This window comes from Quercus robur, chromosome 9 (assembly GCF_932294415.1).
Source record: "Quercus robur chromosome 9, dhQueRobu3.1, whole genome shotgun sequence".
Lineage (NCBI taxonomy): Eukaryota > Viridiplantae > Streptophyta > Magnoliopsida > Fagales > Fagaceae > Quercus > Quercus robur.
In genome coordinates, this window is record NC_065542.1 from 22,534,026 (window position 1) to 22,556,741 (window position 22,716).

At 35.2% G+C, this 22,716-nt stretch overlaps 2 protein-coding genes across 25 annotated transcripts in view; both read left to right on the plus strand.

Moving 5' to 3' along the window:
• Positions 1–5,356: 5,356 nt before the first annotated feature.
• Positions 5,357–22,716, plus strand: part of LOC126699621 (F-box/kelch-repeat protein At3g23880-like) — a 55,083-nt gene continuing 37,723 nt past the window's right edge. For 9 of the 13 annotated variants that reach the window (XR_007646841.1, XR_007646838.1, XR_007646837.1 and 6 more), the window contains exon 1: positions 5,357–5,937. Coding sequence is in view for 3 of the 13 variants with exons in the window: in XM_050397555.1 (XP_050253512.1) it covers positions 5,398–5,937 (540 nt within the window). In the remaining 10 variants the exon portion in view is untranslated. Of the gene's footprint in view, positions 6,662–7,433; positions 7,771–8,306; positions 8,731–22,716 lie in introns of those variants that run through there. The other 4 variants (XR_007646846.1, XR_007646845.1, XR_007646847.1 and 1 more) reach the window with 4 other exon arrangements.
• On the plus strand, positions 12,287–20,573 carry LOC126699623 (F-box/kelch-repeat protein At3g23880-like). 12 transcript variants are annotated; one of them, XR_007646848.1, is made up of 6 exons: positions 12,287–13,623; positions 14,390–14,687; positions 15,408–15,482; positions 17,128–17,205; positions 17,570–18,357; positions 19,960–20,573. XR_007646848.1 is itself a non-coding variant. In XM_050397562.1 (5 exons), the coding sequence occupies exons 2-5, from the start codon at positions 14,620–14,622 to the stop codon at positions 19,993–19,995; spliced, it is 357 nt and encodes a 118-aa protein (XP_050253519.1). In that variant the 5' UTR covers positions 13,777–14,113; positions 14,390–14,619; the 3' UTR covers positions 19,996–20,573. The 12 variants fall into 12 exon arrangements, 4 of the variants coding, with proteins under 4 accessions (XP_050253516.1, XP_050253519.1, XP_050253517.1 ...); XR_007646850.1 differs by lacking the exon at positions 17,128–17,205 and having other exon boundaries at positions 15,308–15,482; XR_007646855.1 differs by lacking the exons at positions 17,128–17,205; positions 17,570–18,357 and adding an exon at positions 15,611–15,655.

Genomic DNA, 22,716 nt, shown 5'->3' on the forward strand with positions numbered 1-22,716 from the left:
TGGCCCAATTAACTAAATGTATTTTAGGTTCACCACCAATCCCATTCCACAGAAAGTCTCTCTGTAATTTCTCCATATGCTTTGCCGCCTTCCCTGGTAAAGGAAGAAGGGAAAGAAAGTATATAGGTAAAGACGAGAGTGGGCTTTTAATGAGTGTCACCTTACCCCCTTTAGATAAATACATTCTCTTCCAACCTGCTAATCTCCTCTCCATTCTCTCTAGGATAGGATTCCAAATAGATAAATCCTTAAATTTTGCACCTAATGGAAGGCCCAAATATTTCAAGGGCAAAGAAGACTGCCCACACCCTAACAGACCCACCAAAGCCTCCAAATTGTGTACCCCGCCAATAAGAACCAGCTCAGACTTCCCTAAATTAATATGAAGCCCTGACACCTCCCCAAATCTAGCAAGAATTGCCCTCAGATTAGCAATTTGAGGAGGTTCAATTTCACAAAAAATCAGAGTGTCATCTGTAAATAAAAGGTGAGACACCATTACTGATGAACCAGCCGTACTACCCACAGAAAAACCTGAGAATTGCCCGGCGGAGGCAGCCACATCCAACATACGGCTTAATGCCTCCATCACAATATCAAACAACAACGGAGAAAAAGGATCCCCTTGTCGAAGCCCCCTAGAACTTCCAAAGAAATCAGAGGGGCTACCATTGATTAGAATGGAATACTTTACAGTTGAAATGCAATACCTTATCCATTTTCTCCATTTGTTTGAGAAACCACAACGCTGAAGCATATACATTAAAAAATCCCAGCTCACATGATCATACGCCTTCTCCACATCCAATTTACATAACACACTTGAAACTCTTGACTTCAATCTACTATCAATACATTCAGAAGCAATCAGGATGGAATCCAAATTCTGTCTACCCTTCACAAAAGCATTTTGTGAATCCGAAATAAGCCCATGCACCACCCTACAAAGCCGATTAGCCAACACCTTAGAAATAATCTTATAATTCCCACCAACTAAGCTAATAGGCCGAAAGTCCTTGACCTCCACAGCATCCACTTTCTTGAGAATAAGGGCAAGGAACGAGGCATTAAGACTCTTTTCAAACACCGCATAAGTATGGAAATTGTGAAATACAACCATAATTTCTGTTTTCAAAACACCCCAACAAGACTGGAAGAATGCCATTGAAAAGCCATCTGGGCCAGGTGCCTTGTCACCATTAAAGTCATTGATCACCCCAAACATCTCTTCTTCCTCAAAATGCCTATCTAGTGAACTTGCATCTTCCATCGAGATACTAGAAACTCCACATCATCTAAGACAAGTCTATGAGCCACATCCTCTAAATAAAGCTGCCTATAAAACTGAGAGATATAATTTGCTATAGCAACCGGGTCCGAAGACAACACCCCATTCACCATAACAATAGAATTAACCCTCCTATGAGAATTAGCTATATGGTGAAAAAATTTAGTGTTCCTGTCGCCTTCCCTAACACAAAGAACTCTAGATTTTTGCCTCCAACTTATTTCTTCCAACAGAGTAGCTTGTTCTAACTCATCACGGATTCTTCCCATTTCTACCCTTTCCTCCGTTGATAAACCCCGACTCTCCTCCATATTCTCTAAAGCACTTAGGTCCTTCCACAATTTTTTAATCTGAACTTCAACATGACCAAACACCTCCATATTCCATCTTTTCAAATCATTTTTTAAGAGCTTTAATTTATTGGCCAGAATGAAACTCAGTGCACCATGAACCTAATAGGAATCCCACCAAGACCGAACCCTATCAACAAAACCTTCATCCTTAAGCCACATATTCTCAAATCTAAACGGCATACTCCCTCTCTGAAAAGATCCACCCACAAGGACAATTGGAAAATGATCCAAGCACAACCTAGACATTCGTCTTTGAAAAACTATTGGAAACCTATCCTCTCAATCTGCAGAAAACAAGAATCTGTCTAGCCTAGCCTTCGAGGCAACTTCTCTAGAATTTGACCAAGTAAAAGAACCCCCTTGCAATGGCAAATTAATGAGACCCTGTTCCGAAATAAAATTGGAGAACTCTCGCATAGCAGTAGTGAAAGAATTAGACCCCAATCGTTCGAAAGGGAACCTAACCACATTAAAGTCCCCACCCACAAACCATAGGACACTCCACTAGCTACTCAAGCCACAAAGTTCCTCCCATAAAAACCTCCTGTCTTTGTGTAAATTAGGACCGTAAACACTAGTAAATGCCCAAACAAATTGATCTGACACACTTGTAAACTTACAAAAAACCGAAAATCTCCCCACTGCTTTGTCCATCTTATTCACTACCCGAGTGTCCCACATCACTAACACCCCACCAGAAGCTCCACAAGAACCTAAGTAAGACCAGTCAACATGTTGTCCACCTCACAAGCTATGAATCACCGCTCTATTAATCAGCCCCATTTTGGTTTCTTGAAGACAAACCACATTTGGCCCCCACTTTCTAATTAAGTTTCTAACCCTAAGCCTTTTATCCTACTCATTCGACCCTCTTACGTTCCAAGAAATAATCTTCACATTCATTGATAAGACACTACAGCCCACTCAGAACTTGTACTCCTTGCTTTATTTGGATCATACTCAACATTCAAAGATGTCAACAAATTCTTCAACTCCCATTGACCTTTCTAGCCTGACTTGACCAACTTCGTCTGATCACCCACCACACGTTTCTTTTTATCTTTCTTTCTGGCCTCAATGGCTAATAAAAATCTTGTAATCTGCTCCTCAAAACCTTCCAATGAAGTGCCCACAGATTTCTTGAAAGCCTTTATCCTATTGGTTACCCAATGTGATAGTTGGCAACTATCCACTCTCCTTACACACAATCTCCTTCACATGACTAGACTCCAACTCTGTCGAACCTTCCGTGGCCAAAGGTACCATAACTAATGGCTCATCACCACCCTCACATGACCTCAACCTTTCACTAACTTCCCACAACTCACTCTTTGACCTAGGAAAATACTCTACTAGCCCCTCACACTCATTTGCCCTACTAACCCTCTACCCTTCATAAGTACTAGAATCATTACCTGGTACACAGTCTCCCTCCAAACTTGAGCTGACTAACATACTATCTGGAGAATAATACAGAGACAATGGGAGCACTAACTGCCTGCCATCACGTAATTGTAATATCCAGTCTTTGGAATTACCCTAAGACTTATCCAAGTCTCCTACCAATTCCCTTATAGTTGGGCTAGGTATTTGAGCTCCCTCAAAATCAAAAGTACCTGGTCCTTCCAAACCCACAAAATCCTCCTCCCTACCCTCCTCCCCACTGGAGAATCCAAAGATACTAGCGCCAATACTATTGAGTTCATTACCCGTTCTGATATCATGGTCGATGACACCACCAGCACCAACTTTGACCCACTCAACTCATTGATCAGAGATATCTGATCATGGGAGGCTTGGGCCACCACCGTTGGTCCAGTCGATGTAGTGGTGGCTGAGCTAGTGGGATCGTGGTGTCCTCTTCGCCCTTACTCGCCACTTTCGTCACTGCTAAGGATGAATTCATGCCTAGTGATACCCACGACATCGTCATACGTTGCTCCAATATGGTGGGTGTGGTCCTTGACCTCTCAAAATCCTTCATGGCACTCCTACTTGAGCTTGGCATACTGAACCCATTCTGGTAAGAAGTCTCCAGAGCCTTTAGTCCACTAGATGAACTCTCTCCAGCCTCAAAAGTAGGTGGGCTTGACAGACCTAGGCCCAAAATGGGTTCTTTATTTCCCAACGAGGCTTAGGCATTCTACTTGGATGAGCCCAGACCCACGTTAATATTATAGGCAGTATTACTCACCCATTTGCCAGCCTGTTTAATACCCTTAACACCATCCCAAGATACCCGCCTCTTTCCATATTCATTCACATTCACAGTCAGCCCTCTCCCTAGCCAACATTCCTTCCTCCTATCACGTAACTTTCCAAGCTCAATCATATTTGAATTCAAATTGGGCTTCAAGGAAATATTGAATTTATTTCCATCCAGGATTTTTTCCTCAAATTTATTCTTACCATTAATACCCCCTTTCCCACCCTCACCACCACCCACGGCTGACTAGGGAAAACTACCAGCCTGAGTTTCAGAAGCTGTTACCTGTGTGTGAGAATTGTCACTCAGAAACTCCACAAAATTCTTCACAGTACCAGCTTGAACCTTTTCTTTGCTGAAGGGCTACTAAACATGATTCAACCTGGCCTATACTGGAGCTTTGACAGCCTCCACATAAGACAAGACAAATTGCAATTTAAAGGGCTCAACACTTTGAATAGGAAAGAAAGAAAAAAAATGCTAAATAGAAAAAATATATCATATAATTTTATTCTTGACATTAAAGCCACAAAGTACAAATTCCATCAAATAAAATATCTTGAACCAAACATAGACATTTAAACATGCTTTTATTCAAAAACAGAATAACTAGTTTTAGAGCAGAACAGATTAACAAAAGACCTAAAGAAAGCATACTTAAAGCCACTTCCTATAGGACCAAATAGCCTAACAAGAACTATGTTGGGGATAATACACAAAGTATTCAGAAAGAACAAAGTGAATAAAAAAAATAGAAAATAGATATTTTCCAGCAACAATAAACCTATACTCAAATTTATAACAATAAACCAATACTCAAATTTCTAACAATAAACCCATTCAAACCCATTCCTCATTTCTCAATTCTCTATAAATGAACATACAAATGAGAAAACATACCTTCAAACTTGAAAAAATCTGAACTTCCGTTGGTAGGGACAAAAGGGATTTTGAAGGTATGGGTGAGGGGATCGTCTGAAGCCGATTGTGAAGAAAGAGGAGAGTGTTTGAGGGTGAGGGTGAGTTTTGTTGCACACTGAGGGGTTGAAGGTGACTGATTTAGGGGTGAGGGTGAGTTTTGTTGCACGCCGAGAGATTGAGAGTGACTGATTTGGGTGTTTGAGTGAGAGTGTTTGAACTTTAAGAGAGTGTTTGAGAGACTGAGAGTGTTTGAGTGAGGCGTTTGAAAGTGGCTGCGTTTCAGGTTTAGAGTGAGCCGATTTCAAGTCTTATAAACTCGATCTCTACGTGGCTAAATTTGGTCCACGTGGAAAATTTGTCCACGTAAGGGTATGACAAACACCAAAAATCAAGTTCTAAAAACTCGAATTGTAACTGGATCTCGAGTTTTAAAAACTCGAGGTGTTAGTTTCTAATATTGTTTTGAAACCTGACAACTAACAAAAATGTTTGATATTTAAGGTCATTTGGAAAAAAAATTCCCAAAAAAACAAACAAAAGGCAGCTTGAACAGTATATATTAAATCCAAAATTAGTGTTGCTCACTGTTTAAAACACACACTCTTCTGTGTCTCTTCTTCCGTTGGAAAATGTCCCAAATGAAAGAAGATCGGGGAGCGATCCTGCGACGTTGGACGAATCACGATGATGATCTCCCAGACGAAATCGTGTTGGACATTTTATCAAAGCTACCTGTGAAATCTCTCCTAAGATTCAGGTGCGTTTGCAAACCCTGGTACTCGTCCATAGCCAACCCCAATTTCATCTCTACCCACCTCCATAATCACAATCATATTCATCATCACAGTTATGTCACACACATCCCTAGGAACATTCCCGAACCTTCATCTGGCTCTTCACGTTCTAGCGGTCAACTCTGTACTCTCACTTGCGACCGCACCTTTGAAACCATATCCGAGTTTAGAGTTCCCTTCACTTTTCAATCTGGGTTTCCCCATTTTGTGGGTTCATGTAATGGAATATTGTGTTTCATTAATTATAATGCACCAGGGTCTAATGTTTTTTACTTGTGGAACCCCAGTATTAGAAAATTTAAGAGGTTGCCCGATAACCAGTTTCCTGTTATGACATTCGGAATTGGGTATGGTTCCCAGAATAACGACTTCAAGGTTGTTGGGATTTCATGGACTTTTGCCAAGTCCCCTCCCCCTGAGGTTGGGGTGTACTCATTAAATTCGGATTCATGGAAAAGAGTTGAACTTGGAATCTCGTTGAGACCCAATGTTTTTTACTACAATGTGAATACTTTTAAGGCATTACCATTTGTTTGTGGGCATTTACATTGGATGTTTAAAATCGTAGAACATGTAGGTGGACAGGAGAGGCATTCTGCCGATATGCTTTTGTCATTTGATGTCAATAGTGAGAAATTCAAACAGCTACCACTGCCTGATGATGAAGGAAGTTGTTTACTGAAACTTATTACATCATTCAAGGGAAAACTGGCTATGATTAAATTTAAAATTGGTGCCCAACAACATAGCACGCTATGCTCAATTTGGGTGATGAGGGAGTATGGTGTGATTGATTCTTGGAATAAACTTCGTGTTCTATCAATTGAAAATTTTAATGCTTTCATTAGTTTCACCAAGTTTGGCTTACTTCTAGTTCAAAAAGGGTCTCTGCTGGTCTCTACCAACAGTGATTTCCAGAGGAAATATAAGAATGTTTTAATTGACTCTGAAACTCTACAAGAGAAGGAGATTGGTAATCAAGTTGATTATCGTTCTGATGTAGCTGCTTACATGGAGAATCTTGTTTTACTTGATGGAGCAAATGTGGTATCTTACTAGGAAGATGGTGCTATGTGTCTAATAAGGAATGTCATAAGAGGTATGGATGAATTGAAACCCTTGTCATGCTTTTACTGGCTGCAGTAGGCATGTTAGTATTGTTAAAACCATAATTTTTGCCCCAGATTTATATTACCTTTTATGGTTGTGGCCATTATTATTAGTATTTGATGTTGTTGTTGTTGTTGAGTTATTTTATTTTATTTTATTTATTTATTTTTTGTGACCAGAAGGATATTTTTTTGTGATTGATTGTTGCACACGTAGTAAACCAATAAAAATAATGAGTCAACATAACCTTGTTTGCTTCTGTGTCAGTGTTGTGTGCTAAAAAGAACTCATTAGAGTTATCCTACTAAATAATTGGTATATAAAAATCTGCATGTGCTAGTGTTTAGTTGTATATTTTGCTTGTAATCAGTGTAAACCTGGAAAAAGAAGAAAAAGAAACCTATTAAAAGAGATTCAAAATAATATAAAATATAATTAATTTTTTTTTAAATTTAATATAATAATATTTTTAAATTAGTATTATTTAAAAAAAAAATTGGTTAGGTTATTAAATAATATAGAATACATAATAAAACTTCTTTTAAATTTGTAGAAACTCTTGGTTGTATAATAATAAAATAATCCTATTTAAATTATATAAAATAAATAATAAAGTGATTTTTGTTGTATATTTTGCTGATGGAAGATGAGAGTAAGAAAGAGAAGAGCACTCTGTTGAAGTTGAATTTAAGATGTAGGAGAGCTGCATTATTGAAAAGATTTTTTTTTTTTTTTTTTTTTTTTTTTTTTTTTTGCCACAGAGAAGAAGAGCTGGACTGCTTTGAAGAGGAAGTGGACTCAAAGATGGAAGGTGGTGAGAGCTTTGATTAGATGAATAGGGTATTTCTGCCGAAGATATTGACAGTGGTTACCATCAAAGCAGCAGCAACATAAGAAGTAGAAGAAGCCTTTGCTCGGAAAGTTTGGAAGCCTATTCAAGAAGGATGGCACTAGCAACCATAGGTATAGAGATCGACCAGTTTGGCCTAACTTGTGCCTTAATAGCAGGCAAGTATAATTGGTATCAATTTGCACCTAAATGTGTTTGCTTCATTGTTTATGCTTCCAGAAAGCAGAATAGGATAAAGAAATGATGAGGTTTGTATTATCATTTTAGTTTTTCTTTCTATCTCTTTTGATTTTTGATATGCGATTCCTCATGTGGGACAGTATCTTGTATGTGATGGAGATTTTTTTTTTCCTTCATTTTTATTGTGTTCAGTTCACTGCCCTTCTTATCTAGATTGTATGAATAGGAGTGGCAATTTGAATTTCTATCTTTTATGTACTGCTGCTCATTGTCTTTTCTAAATGGATATGTTGTTGCAAATAACTGGAAAATTTTATCTTGATGCGTGGTAATCTATTAAATGGATAAATCACATATCATATCAGCTATCACTGTTAATTGTTGCAGAGTCTAAACTTCATTACTGCGTAGAGAATTGCAATTTGCAAAGGGAATCACACAATTTGCTTCTTTTGCTGGAATTGAATTTCATCTGATATGGAAACAGTCTTCTGAATCTAGCCAACTTTGCCATTTTGTATTTGATTGAAGTATGCCAACTGATTTAGGAAGTGAATTTCTATATTGCCAAATTCTGATGTGTCGTGCATCCGTTTAATTGTAGGGAAATTGCCGTCATCTCCAATTGATTAACACTATCATATGGTAGCGAACTCCACTTACCTTGCAATTGTAACATCTTAAGATCAGGATGGTGACCTAGTTGCATGTGAGACTCAAAATGTTGCCAACTTTTTTTTGTTGAAATTTGATGAGAATATCTCTGTCAGTTGTTGGGCGTGAAACAAGCATGAGGGCTTCCTTTGTTCCCAACATATATGTGATATTCCACAAACCTTGTCTTTTGTACGCCTTTCCATGTATTGGAAATGCTGATTGCCTAAGTATTGGTGTCTCAAATGGCTGTATTACAGAAGTTGCGAATCTAAGAGTTCTGCAAGCACTTAACCTAGCAGAGGTTACAACTTGATAGGTTTGACTTTAAGCATTTAATTTTAACATCTTGAAGAATTGTGTCCAGTTCCCAACTGGGTAATGTTTTTTGGTTTGTGTGTGCATCCATGCAGTTTTTTTTGTTCTATATATGGTCAAATTATCCAAGCCCATCTCATAGGTTCTCAACATGGGCCATTGAACAGTATTTGTTTCTGCTTCTTCTGTCTTGCAAACAGGAAGGAGCCTAATACTAGTGCAAATGCTTCAATCAGCTCCTTACCCCCAAAGCTATGTAGGTTCGTTTTCCCCAATTGCTGCATCATAGGGAATTTGCTTAATGCTTTTCTCCCGACAAGCCTATTGAAAGTCCTAATATCATTTGAGTATATTCCTACTTGACATATTTTTCGTTTGTTAGTAAAATTTTGTGGTTCACCTAAAATAAAAATAAAAAAATGCCAGGTAAGTTGAAAAAAATGCCCTAATATAAACTAGCGCAAAAAACTTTTAAACAACAAAGATTTGAAGTTAAAAATCTTATAGGTCAATGATAACTTCAAATGAAATGATGATTCTTTAAAATGTAAAAAATAAAAAAAGCTGAAATTTAAACATTTCCAAAGTTCATTATTTATTTTTGCTTTTTGGAAATTGGAACATTTGGCTAGATTGCAATAAATTAATTTTCCAATAATTAAGTACCTTAATATCTCAAATTGTTCACAACATTATCCATTATACCTGTGAATTTTACTATTATGCTTATAACACAAATGTTCTATGTAGAAACAATCAAGTTGGATTTCATGGCCTCCTTCCAATATATGGCCATCAGAAGTGTTAAGTTGAATATACATGACAGCCCTAAAGGCAACCATGATTCTTTGGGAGTTGGCAGTATCATTAGAGATTATTTAGGTCATTAGATTCTCATTTTTTGGATTAACATAGAATATTCAACAAGCAGTATTGGTAGCCCAACAATTTTAGGGAGATTGGCAGAGGACATGGTAGAGGTGATTGGTTGTGGAACAATGCCATGAGTAGCACACACCTTTGGATTAATGGGGTTTATTTTGATACATAAGTGTATTGATAATTATGGAATAATCATTGTCTCATTATAAAGGAACTCTTCATCTAGTAATTGTTACGATAGGTTTTCAATCTATGATGTCTGCTCCATGATGATTACTCTTATTTAAGAGATAAAACATTTTACTATTTTTTTTTAAAGAAAACATTTTACCAATTAGGTTAATTGGAATTCATGTAACTATAAAGGGTTTATTTGGTATTGATTTATTTTATTATAAAATAAGTTAGATAAAACTTATAAGATTAATATTTGTGGTAGGTAAATAGGGATTCTAACTTTAAAATAAAAATAAAATAAAATATCTAACTAGGCTTAACTATGCTTTTGGTCCTTGACTTAGGGTCAATTTAATCTTAGTCCCTCAGAAATTTTTTCCTCGTATAGTTCCTACTCTTTTTAGGTATATTTCAATGATAAAATTTTAAAACATATATAAAAAATAAATAAATATTTTCCTTAATTGACAACCAAACAATATGAAAACTATTTTAGATGAGATCAAAGCTCCAAAAATTCAGCCAATTAATTACTAAAAACTAAAAAAGCCTATTTAAGGAATTCCAATGTTGCTCACAACACAAATACTCTCCTCTCTTTTGATGGAAAATGTCACAACCTAGGTGCTCTTCAAACATTTGATCGTCATAGAAGCTGTTGAAGCACAATTGAGTTTGTAAGCTTTTATATCATATGAATATGATTGTAGATCTACTTGACTGTTGTTGGTTTTTTTTTTTTTAATTATTTTTTTTAATCTTTTGTTTAGAAAAAGATAAAAATGAAAAGGCCTGTAAGTTGAAATAAATTTCCAAATATAGTCTAGCATAGAAAATCTGGGTTCGCATTTCACACTCTCACTTGTTATATGGAAGGGAAAAAAGAGAGTTAAAAATATAATTTGAAATATATTAATGATAGAAGAAGACATTTTCAAGTCATCCTTTTTTTCTATTTCACTCTTTACAGGTTAAATAGGAAAAAGAAGATGAATAGTGACTAGTTCATTTGGCATGAAATAATTACTTCTAGACTTCTATGCTTATAACACATAAGTTTCACTCACTATACAACTAAGCTGGATTTCATGGTTCCCTTTCTTATTGGCTATTGCAAGTCATAAGTTAAATATAGATTGCAGCCCCAAAGAAATCCATGATTCTTTGGGAGCTAATGGTATTATCAAAGATTAATTTGGATATTAGATTGTTGATTTCTTGATTAACATACAATGTCAAAACAAGGTTTTGTGGGATTGGTGGACATGGTGGAGGTGATTAACCGTGGAACAATACCATGAACAATGCAAGTGTGGATTAATGGGGGTTATTTCAATGTCTTAATAGATTGATGATGTGAAATAATTTGTTCTTATTAAAACAAAACAACTCTTCATCTAGTAATTGTAATGGTTTATTGGGTATAGATTGTTTTTATTGATTTTTTTTTTTATTATTATTTAAAAGTAAGCTAAATAAAAGTATGAGGTAGAAAGGAGTACATTCCCCCCTTAAATGGGAAAAAACATATGCTATTTTACCTCAAATTTTTTTTTTTTTAGGGTTGTCAATTTGGTAATTACTGTTTTCAAACATGTTTCAATGATATTATTACTATCATCTACTAATAAAAAATGTTGGCGTAGCTAAAAAAACATTTACACCATATTTGTTAGCTTCATTATAATAAAAAATTTTCATGTTAGCTTGGAAAATAAAAACCACTTTAACTAAAAAAGATTTACTCAACAAGAACTAAATTCTTCATCCTCTTGAGTCTTAATAACCAAACAGTATGAAAGCAATTTAAAATGAGATCAAATATAAAAAAAAATCAACCAATTATAAAATTTTCTTTCTTCTCATTTTTCAACTTTTGTTTCTCTTTCCTCATATTTACAAGGATGCAAGGACAGAAACCAAATCACAAGGGGGAAAAGCACCTCGGAGGAAATAGTCCTATATTCTATTCTCTTATGAGATTATGAGGAAAGGCAAAGAATAGGAGATTGCAAAAAATAGAATTGCTTGACGTAGCTTTTTTTGAACCATTAGATCACTTAATTGCCATGTGTTCTTCATTTATACAAAAAAGTAGAAAACGGGAGGATTTCTAACGGGAGAGGAGCTGGACCCTTTTTGTTTCTTTTTCTTCACATTTTTTTTTTTGTACCCTAAGTTAATACAAAGCATGTAAAAAGAAAAGTAAAATATTCTCTTACACTCATTTACTTTTATTATTTTAGATCAATAATCACAATGGATGTAAAAAAAAAGATATAATTTAAATGGAAATGTTAACTAATGTCCTAAAAGAATTATTTTTAAAAACATTTTATTGAAAAAATAATAAAATAATAAATATCTAAATATTTTTGATAGTTTTTTTATATTTTTCATAAAAATTGTGTCAAAACTTTTTTATTATAATTTATTGACAATTACCTTAGAGTTTACCTCAAAAAAAAAAAAAAAAATCATCCTAAAGTCATTAATTCAACCACATTTTAGAAATGTACGCAGTTTAATAAATGAAAGAAAGTAAAGTGTAAAAAAAATAAAAAATAAAAAAGTGGAAGGGTTGGATCAAAAACACAGAGTCTCTTTCTCTTCCGTCGGAAAATGTCCCAAAGGAAAGAAGCACAACCAACGAAGATCCTCCGACGTAGGACGAAGCATGATCTCCCAGAAGAAATCGTATTGGAAATCCTAGCAAGACTACCAGTCAAATCCCTACTAAGATTCAGGTGCGTTTGCAAAACCTGGTACTCTTACATCACCAATCCCAATTTCATCTCCACCCACTTGCTGTGCTACAACAATCACGATGGTGGTTATGTCATACACATGCCCAGGACTGCTGTTCACATGGCTTATTTTCATCGTCCTCACAGTCAAATCTGTACGCTCGCTTTCGACCGCACCTTTGAAACAATATCCGAGTTTAGAATTCCCTTCACTTTTCAATCTGGGTATCACGGTTTAGTGGGTTCTTGTAATGGCATATTATTTTTCACTGATTTTATCAAATCAAAGTCTAAAAATGTGTACTTGTGGAACCCCAGTATTAGAAAATTTAAGAGGTTGCCCAATACTTGCTTGAACCAGACCCAGGTGCTTAATGTGGCACACGGATTTGGGTATGATTCCCTGAATAATGACTACAAGGTTGTCAGGTTTTCATGGACTCGTACCAAATGGATGCCTCCCCCTGAGGTTGAGGTGTACTCATTAAGTTCGGATTCATGGAAAAGAGTTGAACTTGGAATCTCCTGGAGACCCAATGTTATTTCCTACAGTTTTAATGGTATTTCGGCATTCCCATTTGTTAGTGGACATTTGCATTGGATGATAGAAATGATAGAAGAAGGAGGTGGGCAAGAGAGGCGTTATACTCCTATGATTTTGTCATTTGATGTCAATAGTGAGAAATTCAAAGAGCTACCAGTGCCTGATGAAGGAGGTCTTATTGCGAAATGTCTTACGTCATACAAGGAAAAACTTGCTTTGATTAAATTTGGACATGGTGCACAACCACTTAGCAAGCTATGCTCCATATGGGTGATGAGGGAGTATGGTGTGCTTGATTCCTGGAATAAACTTTGTGTTCTACCAATTGAAATTTCTACTGATTTCATTGGTTTCACCAAGTATGGTTTACTTCTAGTTCGACATAGGTCTCGCCTGGTCTCTACCAACAGTGAATTAGAGAGGAAACATAAGTCTGTTTTAATTGATCCTGAAGCTCTACATGAGAAGGAGATTAGTAATCAAATTGATTATCACTTAGATGTAGCTACTTACATGGAGAACCTTGCCCTACTTGATGGAGCAAACGTGGTATCTTACTGAGAGGATGGTGCTGGGTATAACAAGCGATTTCTTCACAGGTATGGATGAATTGAAACCCTTGTCATGCTTTTACTGGTTGACCATATTTTTGCTCCAGATTTATATGATCCTTTTATGGTTGTGGCAATTATATATTTGTATTTGATATTGTTGTTGTTGGTTTTTTTTTTTTGGGGGGGGGGGGGGTGGGGTGTGATCAGAAGTATTTGATATTGTTTGTGATTGATTGTTGCACACATAGTGAACCAATAAAAATATTGAGCCAGCATAACCTTTTGCTTGTGTATCTGTGTTGTAGTGCTAAAAAGAACTCATTAGAGTTATCTTACTCTTTTTTTTTTTTTTCCTTAATAGTTAAAAAAGAAATGAAAAAAGCAATAGAGGAGGCATAAAAAGGAAAAAAATGGTAAATGTTGTCTTCTTGGAGGGGGAGGTTTGGTGGGAGAAGTAGCAGGGGACTTGGAATGCAATCCCCTGTTGCCTCATGTGTTATTTATCGAGAGAAAGGAATGGTTGTTGTTTTGACAGGTAGGAGTTAAGAGTGGCGAAGTTGAAATATTTATTGTTAAATTCTCTAGGTCTACATTAATCATTTGAAGTAGTTTTTATTTCATATTTTTCTAAAATTTCCGTTTTTCAGTTTGTACCTATGCCCTGTGTACACTTCCAGTCATCTCGTGTACTCGGGTAGTTACACTTATGCTACTTTTAATCAAGTATTTACTTTTTATATATATATATATATATATATATAAAGTAATTTAATAATAAAGTGATTTTTGTTGTATATTTTGCTGATGGAAGATGAGATGAGAAAGAGGAGCACTCTGTTGAAGTTGAATTTAAGATGTAGGAGAGCTCCAAGATTGAAAAGAAATTTTTTTGCCAGAGGGAGAAGAAGAGCTGGAATGCTTTGAAGAGGAAGTGGACTCAAAGATGGAAGGTGGTGAGAGCTTTGATAAGATGTAGCAGCAGCACCATAAGAAGTAGAAGAAGCCCTTTGCTCGGAAAGTTTGGAAGCCTACTCAAGAAGGATGGCACTAGCAACCATAAGTATAGAGATTGACCAGTTTGGCCTAACTTGTGCCGTAATAGCAGGCAGGTATAATTGGTATCAATTTGCACCTAAATGTGTTTGCTTCATTGTTTATGTTTCCAGAAAGCAGAATAGGATAAAGAAATGAATTTCTGTGTTGCCAAGTTCTGATGTGTCATGCATACGTTTAATTGTAGGGAAATTGCCTTCATCTCCAATTGATTAACATTATCATATGGTAGGGAATGCCCACTTACCTTGCAATTGCAACATCTTAAGATCAGGACTGACTTGAGTTTAGATGGTTGCCTAGTTGCATGTCAGGCTCAAAATGCAAGGAAAGCTTTTTTATTTTTTTATGAAATTTGAAGAGAATATCTCTGTCAGTTGTTGGGCATGAAACAAGCATGAGGTTTTACTTTGTTCCCAACATATATGAGATATTCCACAACCTTGTATTTTGTAAGCCTTTCCATGTATTTGAAATGCTGATTGCCTAAGTATTGGTGTATCAAATGGCTTATTTCATAAGTTTTGAATCCAAGAGTTCTGCTACATCAGCACTTAACCTGGCAGAAGTTACAACTTAATATCTTTGACTTTAAGCATTTAATTTTAACATCTTGAAGAATTGTGTCCAGCTCCCAACTAGGTAATGGTCTTGGTTTGTGTGTGCATTTATGCAGTTATTTTGTTCTATGGTCAAATTATCTAAGCCCACCTCATAGGTTCTCAGCATGGCCCATTGAAATGCATTTGTTTCTACTTCTTCCGTCTTGCAAACAGGAAACTGGAAAGAGCCTAATACTAGAACAAATGCTTCAATCAGTTCCTTACCCAGTTACCCCCAAAGCTATGCAGGTTTGTTTTCCCCATTGCTGCATCATAGGGAATTTGCTTAATGCTTTTCTCCCAAAAAGCTTTTTAAAGGTCCTAATATCATATGAGTATATTCCTACTTGACATGTATTTTTTGTTTGTTAGTGAAGTTTTCCGGTTCAGCTAAAATATAAAATACAAAAAGAAAAAGCCAGGTAAGTTGAAAAAAATTCCCTAATATGCACTAGCGCAAAAAATTTTAAACAACAAAGATTTGGAGCTAAAAATCCTATAGGTCAGTGACAACTTCAAATGGAACGATTATTTTTTAAAATGTAAAAGAGCTGAAATTTGAACATTTCCAAAGTTCATTATTTATTTCTGCTCTTTTTGGAACATTTGGCTAGATCGCTATAAATTAATTTTCCAATATTTAAGCACCTCAATATCTCAACTTGTTCATGATTATACTTGTGAATTTTACTATTATGCTTATAACACAAATGTTCTACATAGAAACAATCAAGTTGGATTTCATGGTTTCCTTCTTATATATGGCCATCAGAAGTGTTAAGTTGAATATATATGACAGCTCCAAAGAAACCATGATTCTTTGGGAGTTTACAGTATCATTAGAGATCATTTAGGTCATTAAATTGTCATTTTTCCGATTAACATAGGATATTCAACGAGCATTATTGTTAGCCCAACAATTTTAGAGAGATTGGCAGAGGACATGGTGAAGATGATTGGCTGTGGAACAATGCCATGTGTAACACACATCTTTGGATTAATGGGGTTTATTTTGATACATAAGTGTATTGATAATTATGGAATAATCTTTGTCTAATCATAAAAGAACTCTCCATCAGTCCATCTAGTAATTGTAAGGTTTTTTATGTTGTTTTTGTTTTGTTTTAAGATATGATAAGTTTCGAATAGATGATGTTTTCTCTATGATGATTACTTTAATTCAAGAGATAAAAAATTTTACTCATTGAGTAAACTGGAACTCATGTAATTATAAAGGGTTTATTTGGTATAGATTATTTTTATTGATTTATTTTATTAAAAAAAATAAGCTAGATAAAACTTATAAGTATAATATCTATGGTAGGCAAAAAGGCATTATAACTTTTTTTTTTTATAAAAAAAAACTAGGCTTAATTATGCTTTTGGTTCTCGACTCACAGTCAATTTAATCTTAGCCCCTCAGAAATTTTTGTGTCATATAGTTCTTACTCTTTTTTTAATTAATTTTCCATGTTAAAATTATAAATCATATATTAAAAAATAATAATAATCTCATTTATTTTCCTTTATTTTTTTGACAACCAAACAATATGAAAAGCATTTAAGATGAGATCAAAGCTCCAAAAATTCAGCTAATTTGTACATTTTCTTTCCTTTATTTTTTCTTCACTTTTTTTCTCGTATTGGTTTTCATCTAAACTCATTATTAATGTTTTTTTTTCATTTACTAGTAATCACTCAGCACATCAATTGTTTGTAATTTTTTTTGGGAGTAAAGTAGCTTTTATATTTATTCTTTTCTCGTTACCCCAAATTAATTACTAAAAAGCCAATTAAAGGAATCCTAGTGTTGCTCACAAGTCACAACACACACACACTCACTACTTCCTCTCTTCCGTTGGAAAATGTCACAACCAATGATTTTCTGACGTAGGACGAACCTAGATCTCCCAGACGAAATCGTGTTGGAAATTCTAACAAGGCTACCAGTGAAATCGCTCCTAAGATTCAGGTGCGTTTGCAAATCCTGGTACTCTTACATCACGAACCCCAATTTCATCTCCACCCACCTTAATAGCTTGTTGTCCCACAATCATGGTTATGTAATATACATGCGCAAGACTTATCCCAGGTATTATTCTTCTTCTCACAGTCAAGTCTGTACGGTCTCTTGCGACCGCACGTTTGAAAGGGTATCTGAGTTTAGAATTCCTTTCACTTTTCAATCTGGGCATCCCAAATTAGTGGGTTCATGTAATGGAATATTGTGTCTCACTGATTTTATTGTATCAGAATTTAATGCTGTATACTTGTGGAACCCCAGTAATAGAAAATTTAAGAAAATTTAAGAAGTTGCCCGATACTTGCTTGAGCAGGTTACATCATGCTAAACTCGGGTTTGGGTGTGATTCCCTGAATAATGACTACAAGGTTGTCAGGATTTCACGGTCCCTTGTCAAAGTTATGCCTCCCATTGAGGTTGAGGTTGAGGTGTACACTTTAAGTTCGGATTCATGGAAAAGAATTGGACTTGGAATTCCGTGGAGACCCAATGTTGTGTTCTGGAAAATAAGTTGTATTTTGTTATCCCCATTTGTTAGTGGACATTTGCATTGGATGTTTCTATATGTAGAAGATAGAGTGGACGCGAGAGGCGTTTTACTCATATGATTTAGTCATTTGATGTCAATAGTGAGAAATTCAAAGAGCTACCACTGCCTGACGATGAAGGAAGTTGTATTACGATATATCTCACATCATTCAAGGGGAAACTGGCTTTGATTAAATTCAGATATGGTGTACAATCATGTGACACACTATGCTCCATCTGGGTGATGAGGGAGTATGGTGTGTTTGATTCCTGGAATAAACTCTGTGTTGTACCAGTTGAAGGCACTTATAATATCATTGGTTTTACCAAGTATGATTTACTTCTAATTTGAAGGAGGCCCCGGCTGGTCTCCACCAACAGTGAATTAGAGAGGGAAGTTAAGTCTGTTTTAATTGACCCCGAAACTCTACATGAGAATGAAATTAGTATTCCAGTTGATAACCGTTTAGATTTAGCTACTCACATGGAGAGCCTTGCTTTACTTGATGGAGAAAATGTGGTCTCTTACTAAGATGATGGTGCTATGTTGTATAAGAAGTGATGTCATTACAGGTATGGATGAATTGAAACCCTTCTTTTGCTTTTCTTTGTTGCAGTAGGCTAGGTAGCATTGTTAAAACCATAATTTTTTCCCCAGATTTATATTATCCTTTTGTAGTTGGGGCTGTTTTATATTATTATTTGATATTGTTTGTGGATGATTTTTGCTAGCATAGTTAACCAATAAAAATAATTGGCCAACATAACCTTGTTTGCTTGCGTGTCTTTGTTGTAGTGATAAAAAGAACTCAGTTGAGCTATCCAACTATTATTTTTCTTCTATTAAAAAAAAAAAAAAAAGAAGAAGAAGAAGAAGAAAAGAAATGGCAAAATAGATAGAGAAAGAATAAAAATAAATTTAAGAAGAAGAAGAAGAAAGGAGATGGCGCAAGAAATGTTGTCTTCTTGGAGAGGGGTAGGGAGGGGGGGGGGTGGGGGGGGGGGGTGTTTGGTAGGAGTAGTAGTGGAGGGACTTGGAATGGGATTCCCTGTTCTCTCATGTGGTTTTTATGGAAAGAAAGGAATGCTCATTGCTTTGATGGGCGGGGGTTAAGTGTGGCAAAGTTGAAATATTTATTGTCGAAATCCTTATACGAGTGGATTCAATGTCTCCGTTGTCCTCTCTCACAAGGCTTCTAGATTTTCTGGATTCTCTTGGTCTACATTAATCCTTTGTAGTAGTTTTTATTTCTTATTTTTCTATAATTGGTCCTTTTTTTTTTTTTTTTTTCCTGTTTGTAGCTATGCCCCATGTACACTTCCCGTCATCCCATGTACTAGGGTAGTTTCACTTATGTTATTTTTAATGAAGTACTTATTTATCCCAAAAAAGAAATAGAAACAAAAAGAGAATGAAAGAAACTCAAAGTTGAAACCTATGGTGTGTCTTTGGGGAAACATATTCAGAATGGGTTTAAAGGTTTTCTAAATTCATCTAGTTTGAGCTGGGTCGTGGTTCTCGTATTTTCTTTGGGCTTGATCCATGTTGTTGTGGGTGATCCTTAAGGAGGCCATTCCGGCACCATTTCGAATGACTTGAAATAAGGAGACTTAAATGGCAGACTATATCTGTTGGAATAACAGAGTTATCCACTATTTTTTTCAAACTTGGAAAAGAGAGAAAAAAAAAAAAATAGTAAGCACGGGGATTTTTTACGAGTTGGGAGCCAAAAATAAAATTCTTTTTGGTTTTTTTTTTTTTTTTCTTCTTCTCTCTCTGAAATAATTGCTAGGATAGCTATATATTCGTTATAATTCTATAAATGTCTAATTAATTTAAATAATTGGTATATGCAATTCCATATGTGTCAGTGCTTAGTTGTACACAATTGGTCTTAAACCAAGGATAATCAGAAACAGAAACCTGTTAAAAGTAATTCAAATTAGTATAAAATATATTAAATTTTGTTATATTAATTCAAATTTTTATTATTATATAAATTTAAAATTTTTATTTTAATTTAAAGGTTATTCATAGAGAATAAATAATAAAACTTCTTTTAACTTTCTAGAAACTCTTGGTTGTATACTAATAAAATAATGATATGAAAATAAAATAAGCCTATTAATATAAAATAAATAATAAAGTGGTTTTTGTTGTATATTTTGGTGAAGGAGGATGGAGCAAAGAAATGGAAGAGGGCTGGGTAGAAGTTTAATTTAAGATGTGGGAGACTGCAAGATTCCAAAGAAAGAATGTTTTCTGGAGAGAGAAGCAGAACAGGAATGCAACAAAGAGGAAGTGGACTCAAAGATGGAAGGAGGTGAGAACTTTGATCAGATAAACGGGATATCTTCTACAGAAAACATTGATGATGGTGGAAGCCCACCATCAAAGTAGCAGCAACATAAGAAGAAGAAGCCTATGCACTGCTCAGAAATTTTGGACGCCTACTCAAGAATAAGGGTACTAGCAGCCATAGGTAGAGAAATAGACCAGTTTGGCTTAACTTCTGCCCTACTAGCAGGCAGGTATATTTGGTATTATTGCACCTAAATGTTTTTACTTCATTGTTTATGTTCCCAGAAAGCAGATAGGTTAAAGAAATGAAGAGGCTTGTATTATGTTTTTAGTTTTTTCTTCTATTTCTTTTGCTTTTAATGTGATTCCTCACGTGGGACAGGATCTTGTATGTGATTGGAGATTTTTTTTTTACCTTCATTTTCATTGTGTTAATTGTGCATGTCTAGATTTTGTGAAAAGAAGTGGTAATTTTGAATTTTCATCTGGATGTGCTGCTGCCCATTGTCTATTCTAACTGGATATGTTGTAGCAAAGAGCTGCAAAATTTTATCTTGGTGTGCAGTAGTCTATTAAATGGATAAATTAAATATCAGTTATCACTGTTAGTTGTTGCAGAGTTTAAACATCATTAAAGTATGAAGAATTACTGTTTAGAAAGGGAACCAGGCAATTTAGTGTCTTTTGCTGCAATTGAATTTCACCTGATTTGGAAGTCTTATGAATCTAGCGAATTTTACCATTTCATGTTAGTTAATTGAAGTATACCAATTGATTTAGGAAGTGAATTTCCATGTTGCCAAGTTCTGATGTGCCATGCATAGGTTTGATCATTTGGAAATAGGTTCCTCCACCTCCAACTGATTGACATTATCACTTGTTTGGGAACACCCACTTACCTTGCAAGTGCAGTGTCTTAAGATCAGCACCGGCTTGAAACTACTTGGAAGCCTAGTTGCATCAAACTCAAAAAGCTAGGAAAGTTATTTATTTAACTGCCTGTTTATTTGGGTGAGTCAAAAATTTTCTGTTTTGCACATATGGGAGTGATTTTTTTAGAAATCCAAAGAGAATTTCTCTGTTAGTTGTTGAGCGTGAAACAACCATGAGTGCTTCCTTTGTTCCCCACATATATGAGATAATCCACAAACTTTGCCTTGTGCCAGCCTTTCCGTGTATTGATTGCCTAAGTATTGGAGTATCAAATGGCTTATTTCATAAGTTGAATCGAAGAGTATTGCAACATTGCTAATGTTGCAATGACGGGTTTTTTTTTTTTTTTTTGATTGAGTGTTACATGTACAGTTTGTTGTTTTTGTAGTGGTCAGTCGTATAAAAACTTTACTGGAAGTTTTTATATGTGATAGCATCTATATGTGTCTAAGTGACCCCAATGCATACTTGTAGCCGTAGGTAGGTCAAGCTTAGGTGGGAGACATGTTTTATTTGAGCTGAGCTTGGTCAATTGAACAACAGTTTTTTTTAGAACGAAACACACACACACACACACACACACACACACACACACACACACACAAGGGAGATGGAATGAGATTTTAACACAAAGACAGGTTTTGCTTCTTCCGGCTTGTACACATTCTTCAATCAGTTCCCATACTAAAATGTGTTGAGCATGGTCAATTGAACAACAATTTTTTTTAGAACGAAATACACACACACACACACACACACACACACAAGGAAGATGGAATGAGGTTTTAACACAAATGCAAGTTTTGCTTCTTCTGGCTTGTACACATTCTTCAATCAGTTACCATACTAAAAAAATACTATGCACGTTTGTATTTCTGCAGTTGTTGCATCACAATTAAGTTCAACAGATGTTCTTCAAAAATTAACATCTGTTGGATTTTTTGAATGTTTTTCCTCCCAAAAAGCTTTTTAAAAGCCCTAATATGAATATCATATGACTGTATGCCTACTTGACATGTATTTTTCATTTGTTAGTGAAGTTTTCCGATTCATTAAAAAAAATAAAAGGAAAGCCATGTGGTTGGAAAACATTTCCTAATAGACACTAGTGCAAAAACTTTAAAACAAAAAGATTTAAAGTTAAGAATCTTGTGGTTCAATGACATTCTCTAAATTAAATTTCAAACCCAAGGGTGTAAAAAGTTAAACATATTGTTTCTTAATACTTGCCAATAAACCAAGCAAGATTTTGTTTGGTGGGTTAAGAATCTTAACACCAACTATTTGCCTATTTGGCTTGTATTTTTTGTTTGTTAGTGAAGTTTCTGGTTCAAAAACAATATATATATATATATATATATATATATATATATATATTAAAAAGCCAGGTAAGTTGAAATCCATTTCCAAATCTACGCTAGTGCAAAAATTTTAAACATGAAGATTTGGAGTTAAGAAATCCATTTCCTCTAGGCTTCTCCTGACTCATTTTGTACAGACAACATTTTTGTTTGGTGTTATTTTAACATGATTACAAATCTTATATGCTCTTCCTTGACCCTTATCATTTATTTGGGCTCTTTGGAACATTTTGGTGGTTCACAATAAATTGATTTTCCAACAATTAAGCAACTCAATCTCTCAACTCAATCTTGAAACTATCCATTATACATGCGAATTTTACTATTATACTTATA